A 10,358-nucleotide genomic window follows, 5' to 3' on the forward strand; every position below is an offset into this window, starting at 1 on the left:
CCTCCTCTGTGCAGTGAGACATGTCTTTGTGTGAGCACCAGTTGGGATTAAATGTTGTTGGATCATGTTTAGAACAGAAAGAAAAACAATTTGACAGCTACACAACTGACCTCATATCTCTATATACATTTTTGATTCATATTTGTCCATTTATGCCAGAAAATACAGTGTTTTTCAAGAGGAAGGAGACACTAAAATAAGATTTTTTTTTTTTTAAATATATGACTTAAAGCTGTTCATAAACTTTCAGGTGTTCTTTCTTATTGATAAATGCAAATATAATAATTAAGGTCACAAAATTGCAGCATCACAGATGACAGAGCTAATAAAAATGATAATTGTTGGTCTCTCTCTGTCACTTATTCACCTGACACTGCCTCCTATCATTGGTTCAACTCTCACACACTCTCCTGACTCACGCAACAGGCGTGTGCAGCAGGAGATAAAAGCCTTTAGTCATAGTTTGGGGTTTCAGAAAAACTTGTGCTGCCATAGACGGAGAGAGAAAACGTGTAGAGATGGCCTACCTTCTGAATTTTTCAGCTGAGACATGGACCCTTGTGGTCACCCTCATCACATTGATCTGTGTGTAAGTATATAAGAATAGTCCAGATATTTGTACTGCCTATGTTTACCTATGTGCTTGATAAAAATCTCTTCTCTTCTCTTCTCTTCTCTTCTCTTCTCTTCTCTTCTCTTCTCTTCTCTTCTCTTCTCTTTCACTGTTCTGCATTGTTTTGCACAGATATGCCTACTGGCCATATGGAACATTTAAGAAAATGGGTGTCCCTGGTCCCAAACCAATCCCCTTTTTCGGCACTATGCTTGCATATAGAAAGGTTGGTAAATATAACTTGTGGAAGCAAGAGTAGCCCTACAATATAACACCAAGTGCGTTAAACTGTGCTCTGTGGCAATTCTTTAAAAAAAGGCATAACAATTATTAATCACTTAATAATTACAGCTGCTGTGGGGTTTTGGCAGTATACACAGAATGTCTCAGTGGTGATCAAAGCATTGAAAAATTACATTTTAAAAACTCAACATTAGTGTCTCTTTTCAAAAAAGTAAGCCCTGCTTACTCAGGATAATCCACAGACCTTGCTATGGACAGATTTTAGTAGAAAATACTACCAAAGTATTTGGTAGAAATAGTTCCCAGTGAATTGATTTCCTAGATATAGAACAAGCCAGTTTGGAGTTGATAAATACATTTTGTGTTACATTATAACGTATAAAAGTATAAGTATTTCAGTTGCATTATTCCATTTTGAGAATGAAGTTCCCATTTTACCAATAGCAGCTAAAAAGTGGTATCAAATCAATGTATTGAAAGCACTTCAAGTATGATCTCTGAGCGATTTAAAATGTTTTATTTTTATTTAAAAGATTAGTATCAGCTTCGAAGTGAAGTCACTGGGATGATTGAGCTAATAGTTGTGGAAGACAAAGCATGATGTGCCTTGTTAAAATGTACCATGTACCAACTCAGTTCAGGGTCATATATCCTTCAGAATTTAACACTATAATTTCTAGGGATTTAAGTATGTAAAAAAAAAAATCATGCAACAAATATCACCAAGTTAAGTAGACTGTGGGTTTAAAGAGAGTTGTTCAATTCATAATGTGTATTTACTCTCATACCTAGGGATTCTTGAACTTTGATTCAGACTGCTTCAAGAAATATGGGAAAATATGGGGGTAAGTGTACATGTTGTATGTTGTGCGTGTGTGTTTCTGTTTGCATATTATAACATATCAAAAATGTTTGGGTAGGAAACCTTTCTGGACTCAAGAATGAGTTTAAGGTGCTTTGGATAGGGATACATGTAGACACAAGAATACAAGAAAACTTGTCATATTAGACTTTTAAAACAAAGCTCTGACGTGTTTCGGCATCAAGCCTTCATCAGGGAGTCAAACAGATCTCATGGTACACCTGGCCTTTTTCTAGTGGTATTCCACCAATGGGAATCTCCCATTTGAATATGGTGTTGTGGCATAGAGAGGGTGTGTAGAAATATACAAAAAAACTTCAGCAGATGGCGTTCTGGCCCACAATATTCATTAAAGCTGAATTAAAGAGCAACAACATAATACAAACAATGGTTATATAAAATTAAACAAAAAGATGTTCTAGGTCCTCATTTAGGCCTGGATGTTTAGTAGCCTGTAGTTTGTCAATCCAAAAGGGTTTCTGTTGGTTAAGTTTCCTTTGTCACCTATTTGTATGGAAGAAGGGATGTGGTCAATGCCAAAGGCTTGTAATGTGGATGGTTACTGTTATGGGAGTCCAGATGGTGTCTAGCCATAGGGTAGTTTATATTCCCTGTGCGAATGGCATATTTGTGTTCTGCTAGCCTGTCCTGTAGACGTCTTTTTGCATATAACATATATCTGATTGTTGTCTTTAGGGCTTCTTGTCTGCCTACCTGTAGTTTATGGATATCCCTGTACAATGTTGTATACCTGATTTATTGTAGATTTGCATGTGAAGTCTCACCTGCTGTGTTGTTATTTTTCTTTTCATGTTGCTGAACTATTCTTATCATTTTTAGCATTTTTGATGGTCGTCAGCCTGTGCTGTGCGTGACAGATCCTGCCATGATAAAAACAGTTCTGATAAAGGAGTGTTACTCTCTCTTCACCAATCGCAGAGTATGCACACTCACTATTCTATACAACTCAGTCACATTCAGTCACTCATTATGGTCGCTGCTTTTAAGTTGAACTGTCATCCTCACTGGCAGATGTTTTCCAATCCTGTTACAGAACTTTCGCCTGAACGGGCCTCTGTACGATGCTGTGTCCATTGCTGAGGATGATCAATGGAGGAGGATCCGCAGTGTCCTTTCTCCCTCCTTCACCTCTGGAAGACTGAAAGAGGTAAGGCCCCCTCCTACTTAGAACCTCCTCTGCCTTTTGTTGCATGTTGAGTAGATATTTTTTAGCAAGCTCTGTGCTGTAACTTGACCTAATCTGATGCAATCTACATTGAGCACAAACAACAACAGCAGGAAGTCTGTACCAGTATAATTGCCTCCATAGTATTTATCAGTATTGCATTTTCCAGTATTTCAGTAATCATGTGCATAATTGTTTCTCCTGCCCCTGTCTGTGCCTCAGATGTTTGACATAATGAAGCACCACTCTGCTAACCTGATCAACAGCATGAAGAAGAAAGCCGACAAGGATGAGGTGTTGGAGCTGAAGGAGTAAGAGCTCAACTTTAGTTTCAAATTATTAAAAAAATGAATAATATAAACTTTACTTAAAGTTTGAAAATATAAAGGATATTTTCTGATGTGTGCATTTATGTCTGCTCTTTAGGTTCTTTGGACCCTACAGTATGGATGTAGTAACCAGCACTGCCTTCAGTGTAGACATAGACTCCCTCAACAACCCCTCAGACCCCTTTGTCACTAACATCAAGAAGATGCTGAAGTTTGACCTTTTCAACCCTCTCTTCCTCCTTGTTGGTACAGTATTCTTTTTATTCTATAAAAACAATTGTTTTATAATCTTGTCCTCCGCCTGCATGTTAACCCCAAAATATATGTGCACTGTTAACTCGCTGACAATGTTTACAGTCAATACAGTTGCTGTTTTTCCAGTATCCTTGGTAATTATGTTGCTTTCTGTTCAACTCCAGCCTTTTTCCCCTTCCTGGGTCCTGTATTTGAGAAGTTTGAGTTTTCTTTTTTCCCTGCGTCAGTCACGGACTTCTTCTACAGTGCACTGCAGAAGATCAAATCTAATCGAGAAACCAGCAAGCAAAAGGTATGACTGTGTTTGTGTGTTGGTATCAGCAGATTTAGAAGTGGAATTTAAACTATTCTTTTGTATGTCTACTTTCAGAGTCGGGTGGATTTACTTCAGCTGATGATTGACTCCCAGAAAAACAATGACTCCAGTGGAGTAGCACAGGATAAAGGTGACACACATGTGCACAAGCACATCTCCACACACACACAAACAAAAACACAACTTAAAGATATTCTAAATCATGCCTCCTTCCTTTCCCAGGTTTAAACGATCATGAGATCCTTTCTCAAGCTATGATTTTCCTTTTTGCTGGGTATGAAACCAGCAGCAGTTCTCTCACTTTCTTGGCCTACAATCTGGCAACAAACCCTCATGTCATGAAACGGCTGCAGGAGGAGGTAGACTCTACGTTCCCTAACAAGGTATGTTGGAAGTGGGGACAGGACAACATATGAGGTAGCAGGGAGGTCTCAAAATAATCAAAACTAAAGCTGTCTTCATTGGTTTTTGGGCACTTATGGGCAGAGGAACTCCACAACAAGCTGAGAAACACATAGACCTGACATATTATCACCTCATAAAGTTGTTAGGTTTGACGTGTTTGCAAACAATTCATGTATTAATTAAGGTCAGTAACATTAGCATTCATTTGAAGTTGTGTTTCCAGAAAGAACTGTGGTACCTAAATTGAAGTCAAACATTTACTTTTCTTTTAGCTAAGCTTTGGTTTCCACCAGTTGTTGAGAAATGTATCTGGACCATTAGCTGCCAGATGTTCATCTAAACCTTTTCCAGCTATTCAGTAACATTATCTGTCTTCTAATTGTTGCTGAGTAGGTTACATACAGATTATCAGGGCAACTTTGCTTCTGGAAACAATGTTAATAAGAATAGAAATTGTGGACCGTACAACCAAAACAATAACCTTCATAGAGCTGTAGTTAGGTTTTGTCCCCTTTAAAATTACAAATAATCATAGGATTAATAGTAAAAAATTACTGATGAGTAAAGCTTGGATGAAAAATCTGCATCTCAATATAAACATATGCTACATTTAGAAAATGCTTGAAGTGACGAACCCACGGAGAATTATAACCAGCTCTGCAGTTTCCCTCAACTCTATGGAGCATTTTAGTGTCTTTCAGCTCATTGTTTTGGTTCACAGATGCTTTGGTTCAATTTTACTGTTCTCATCAGTGTTGTTTCCAGCAGCAACACACAGCTGTTTTCAGCACATAAACCCACTGTACACTACATACTCAACATCAAACAGCAGACAGACAAAGTTTGCAACTAGCTGAACATGGAGGAGACTTTAGCTGCAAAAGAGGCAGAAATTTCCCTCAGGAGTTAGTGGAGACCAAAACTGAACTTAAAAAGAGAGTGAATATTGGACTTACATCTACCAGGTGGCCAGAAACAAGACTCCAGATGAAAGCTAACGTTGCAGTGTGTCTCCTGGATGTTTAAATAGGCGGTTGTTTGCTAACACATTCACCATATCAACTTTATAAGGTGATAATATGTCAATGTTGTGTTTACAGTTTGTTCCGCTTCTCCCAACTGGCCAAAAAAACAACAACATTAATACAGATTTAATACCTCCATCCACCATCAGTGTATCCCTTCAGCACTGTGTTGTGGTAGCCCCTAACTTTGCCAAATATGAGACAGTGGTGGTGTTGTCCTGATCAACATGTGTGTCTCTGTGTTTGTGTGCATGTGTGTGTGTGTGTGTGTGTGTGTGTGTGTGTGTGTGTGTAGGCTCCTGTCCAGTACCAGGCACTGTTGCAGATGGAGTACCTAGACAGCGTCATTAACGAGTCTCTACGTTTGTATCCCATTGCGTCACGCCTGGAGCGCGTTGCCAAGGCAACTGTGGAGATAAATGGCATTGTGATTCCAAAAGATATGGTTGTCATGGTACCAACATGGCCCCTGCACCGGGATCCTGAGCTGTGGCCCGAACCAGAGGAGTTCAAACCAGAGAGGTATAGGATGGATTTATATGTTAAAGTCCCCCTTCACTCAAAAATGTGTTCAAGTATGCAATTTACACTAGTGTGATGTGGAAACTTGAAGCCTCCCGTGCACATACACTGAGAATGGACATTACAGTGAGGTAGGAGACATCTTGTGTCCAGCAATTAAACATCTGAAATGATATATATTTGCGTATTCAGTGATTCTGTGGAATTTTTAATGAGGGAGAAGGACGTCACCAAGAGCGTGAACATCCAGGCAAAAATATACACCTGCAAGACAAAAAATATTTCACTGCACGGCAAAAAAGGAGAAAGGTCTGTACACTGTTAGGCTTCAAATAAATAGTTTAATTCTCTTTTTCTCTTTCAAGGCAACATTTTGATCTACATGATTTTACTCAGGCAGGTGTGAAAGAGGAAAAATGCATTTCTTGTAGAGGCGGTAATCAACTCAAAGCACCTGCTGGTGAGCAAGCAGCAGGAAAAACACCACAAGATGGCGATCACAGCACTCCAGAAAAAAGAAACACCAGAAAAAAACAGAAAAAAAATGTCAAATACAATGTTAATATGACATGAATGATAGGCCTACCTCAACAATCTTCATTAGGAGGGGGGAACATATGTATCACACCCCAACAAGTTATATATGTATTTATATACTTTTTCCCCTTGAGATTTATATTGTATTTTGCCTTTAGGCCCTGTACCCATCATTAGAGAATTTTTAAACTATTTTTGTATGTTTGCTGCATGCTTGGTTGATTGGATTGTGTTTTTACTTGAATTTTTTCTGGTTTTTCTGGTGTGTGTGTTTTTTTTTCTGGAGTACTGTGATCGCCATCTTGTGGTGTTTTTCCTGCTTCTTGCTCACCAGCAGGTCATGGTGCTTTCAGTTGATTACTGCCTCTACAAGAAATTCCTTTTTTTACTTACCTGAGGAAGATCATGTAGATTGAAATGTTGTTTTGAAAAGAGAAAAAGAGAATTAAACTATTTATTTAGAGCCTAACAGTGTGCAGACCTCTCTCTCCTTTGGCCCTGTATTTTAAGAAATTTAACAAGATTATTTAACTTTCTTTGTGGAAAAGCCAAATCAGACACAAATTATTATTCAAAGTGGATTATTTTATAAACAGCTTAAAGTATGTCTGGAGGGGATCTTTAAGGTTTGTCGGTAAATGAGAAGAACTCCCACAGAAAGCGCCATTGCGTCATTTCTGTTATTAATACATATGTATGTCTACCTTCAGGTTCAGCAAGGAAAACAAGGAAACTATTGACCCGTACACGTACATGCCTTTCGGAGCGGGGCCAAGGAACTGCATTGGGATGCGATTCGCTCTGGTGATGATGAAACTAGCAATGGTGGAGATCCTCCAGAGCTACAGCTTCTCTGTGTGCAAGGAGACAGAGGTGAGGCCACAGATGTTCATCTTTACACTGCTAGTTATTGCTTTTTTATTGGTGTATGAGCAATCTGGTGAATAATATTATTCATTGCTAGTGTGATAGTAACACTGAGGGTTATATAATGTCATTAGATCTATGTCCGTCAGTCCAAAGATCAACAGCCATTAACTGACACAGCAAATAAAACACTCAATAAGCCGTCCATTCTTCGCAAGAGGGGTCTACCCTCTTTGATAGCATGTTGATTGCAAATTTGAAATAACAAAGCTGACTTTTGTGCATTGTTGACTTTGTTCATATCATATGTAATTTCCTGCCAGGTGCCCCTTGAGATGGACATCCAGGGCCTGTTGATGCCAAAACGACCAATCAAACTGAAGCTGGTGCCACGTTCTGAGCAGTCAAACTGAAGAACCAACAAGATAAAGGGTTATAATTTCAGTGGTTATATACAGATATATCATCCATAAAACTGTTTCAACAAACAAGACACCTTAATGAAATTTTCCAGACATTTTTATTATGTTATTAGTTGTCTGTACCTCTGTGTATCAGGTACGTCTATTGCTTTTTTTTCCTTTTTAAACTTAAGCATTTTGTGAATTTGTCTTAACTGCTCATGTTGTCCATCCAGGAAATTGTTGTTATTCAAATTTTGTATGCAATCACTGTGACTTGCAGGTGCTGCAAATGACTAAAATACAGCTGTAGGAGTGTGTCAGATATTTTGCAAAGAGGTTTTAAAAGTATAAATGACAGTACAACATATAAAATTTATCACACATTTTGTACATGTCAGTCTGAGGTATTATCAGGTGGACAAAATAACAGAAACAACTCACAATATACTGTAATACCACACAACAGCACCCACTACTATCTAACCACTTAACCATACAGTTAAATCAATACTTCTCTGTTAACAAAACCTTAACCAAAGGTAGTACAGTCAATTATTGCAGGCTGATTGCATTGGTTTTCAGAATATTTTGCAGGTGTTCGTGTATTTCTTTCTATATCAAATTCCAGGTGTTATTAAATGATGCTTCAAAAAGTGAAGAGGGTGCATTCAGATATCAGGGACAGCTAATGAACTTTTGACCAGGTATTTCAGCAATAAAGTGCAACGCAAAATGTACGACATACATTGTTATTAGTATTATTGTGTGTGTGTCATTGCTGCTCTCCTCGATGTTTTATATCCCAACAGCGCACTCGTGTGGCTGGTCTGTTTTCATTTTTATCCATGTGCTCCCACTCCTTTAAAATGATCCATTATCCGACTTTTTTAACCGTCTTGTTCTTTCCATGTTTATAAACAGAGGGTAGAGATAAAAAAAAAAAAAAAAAAGAAAAAAAATCTGAGGTAGGCAAACCAGCTTCACTGCAGACACCACATGTTCTAGGGTTGTGATTGGATGAATGCCAGCATTTACAAGTTGCCTGCTGAAAATAGCTGAAATCTGTGATATTACATCAAACCTGTCAAGTAATTGCAGCATTTTTATTCATCTTTGATTAGGCACTCCAAATGGTTGCATAATGAACAAAATAATGAACTGTGATCTTTATGGATATGTTTCAGTGACTGAAACATGAAGATTATTCAGTGTTGCATTTTGAGATCAGGTTGTTCTATTTTATTTCACAAAGTTTTGTGTATTAATTAATTTAAACCAAAAAATCACACAATTTTGCAATAAATTATCAGTTCTGAATAAAACAACAGCAGAGTATAAATCTCGAGATAGCGCTGGATTCAACCTCCTGTTTCCTGGTGTGACGACATTAATGTGGCGTTTAGGGAGGATCGTTTTTTTAGTAATGTCACGCGATACCAGCAGTGTTGTAGACTACTTTGTGCCGTTATCGTTGTCATCTTGTGTCAATGCCGGGTTTTACTGTATGTTTCTTTTTTCTGCTGTCAACATTGTCATTATCACATATTTTTCGGGCGTCAGTGTCTGACGTGTATTATCTCCTTTCTGCAACTGCAGATCTGTCCTTAAGACTACTTTTGTCAAGTCAAGTTTATTCATATAGCATGTTTAACAACGTGCTGTAAAAATTAGAGTGAAAGGAACAACAGTAGGGAGTGAAATGACATCAGTAGTAAAAAGGCATAAATGGCAGTAAAAAAAACTTTTGTTACTGTTTCTTTCTCAACTGCACGTTTATTTCCATAAATTTAGGGCATAGTATTACTGCAGCGTGGCTGCACTGAAATTATTGGTTACTTTATTGCTTTTTTTTTTCTTCTTTATTGTGTTTTAAAACATTATTCCTTTGCTTTTCTGCCTTATGTGAAGCACTTTGAAATTCCTCGGCAGAAGGTGCTATACAAATAAACTTGCCTTTCCTTAGGCCTACTTGTGCTTGTGTTATTTTACCAAACCAAAAGGACATACTGCACACATATTAACAATCACTTTCTATATGTCCTGTTTGCAGCCCCAAAAATCTTTAAACTTGGGATAAGCACACCTCAGTTAAGATATTTTAGTAAATCAGTGTATTGTTTGTTAAAAAAAAAAAAAAACTACCCTGTGATGATCAAATATTTGTTAGCCTTACTATTTGAACATCCAAGATGTATGAAACTGTAATATGTATCCTTTTGTCATCCTAATTTCCATGCTATATTTCTGTAATGTGGCTTTCTTGGTCTGTTCTGTACACACAACATCAATTGCTTGTCTGTCCGTCCTGGGAGAAAGTTCCCTTGTCTGTTGTTCCCCCTGAGGTTCCTTCCATTTTCCCCCCTGTTAAAGTTTTTTTAGGGAGCTTTTTTCTTATTCAAATCAAGGGTCAAAGGATAAAGGATGTTGTATTGCTGTACAGAATGTAAAGCCCCCTGAGGAAAAGGTATGATTTGTGATATTGGGCTATACAGATAAAATTGACTTGACTATCCATTTGCAAGAGAAATCTTGGATCTGTTTGAAGATTGTCAACTGACTGCAAAATATACACACCCAAAAGAAACTCCCACCTATGGAAACATAGGGGTAGAGTTGACTGCTCAGAAATCATTTGTGTTTTAATTAAGAATGAGAATGGAGACTCCAACTACAAATTATTTAGTGTTGTATTTAGGAGAAGAAAATGTAATTCTATTGAGTGAATATTGCATACAGATGATAGAGGGTTGGTATATACAGTACTGTGCAAAAGTTTTAGGCACTTAAGATCAGG

General features: G+C 37.7%; 2 protein-coding genes across 3 annotated transcripts in view; one reads left to right on the top strand and one right to left on the bottom strand.

The window, feature by feature from the left end:
- The window catches only part of LOC137180013 (monocyte to macrophage differentiation factor 2-like), a 359,049-nt gene that overhangs the window by 290,499 nt on the left and 58,192 nt on the right, over positions 1-10,358 (bottom strand). The gene's annotated exons all lie outside the window — the stretch shown is intronic.
- Positions 449-8,301, top strand: LOC137180006 (cytochrome P450 3A40). The gene is made up of 13 exons (XM_067585154.1): positions 449-589; positions 746-839; positions 1,649-1,701; positions 2,559-2,658; positions 2,773-2,886; positions 3,127-3,215; positions 3,331-3,479; positions 3,653-3,780; positions 3,859-3,934; positions 4,027-4,187; positions 5,530-5,756; positions 7,004-7,166; positions 7,484-8,301. Exons 1-13 carry the CDS (start codon positions 519-521, stop codon positions 7,571-7,573), a joined length of 1,515 nt encoding a protein of 504 aa, XP_067441255.1. The 5' UTR covers positions 449-518; the 3' UTR covers positions 7,574-8,301.

The sequence above is a fragment of the Thunnus thynnus genome, chromosome 3, assembly GCF_963924715.1.
Source record: "Thunnus thynnus chromosome 3, fThuThy2.1, whole genome shotgun sequence".
Classification (NCBI taxonomy): Eukaryota; Metazoa; Chordata; class Actinopteri; order Scombriformes; family Scombridae; genus Thunnus; species Thunnus thynnus.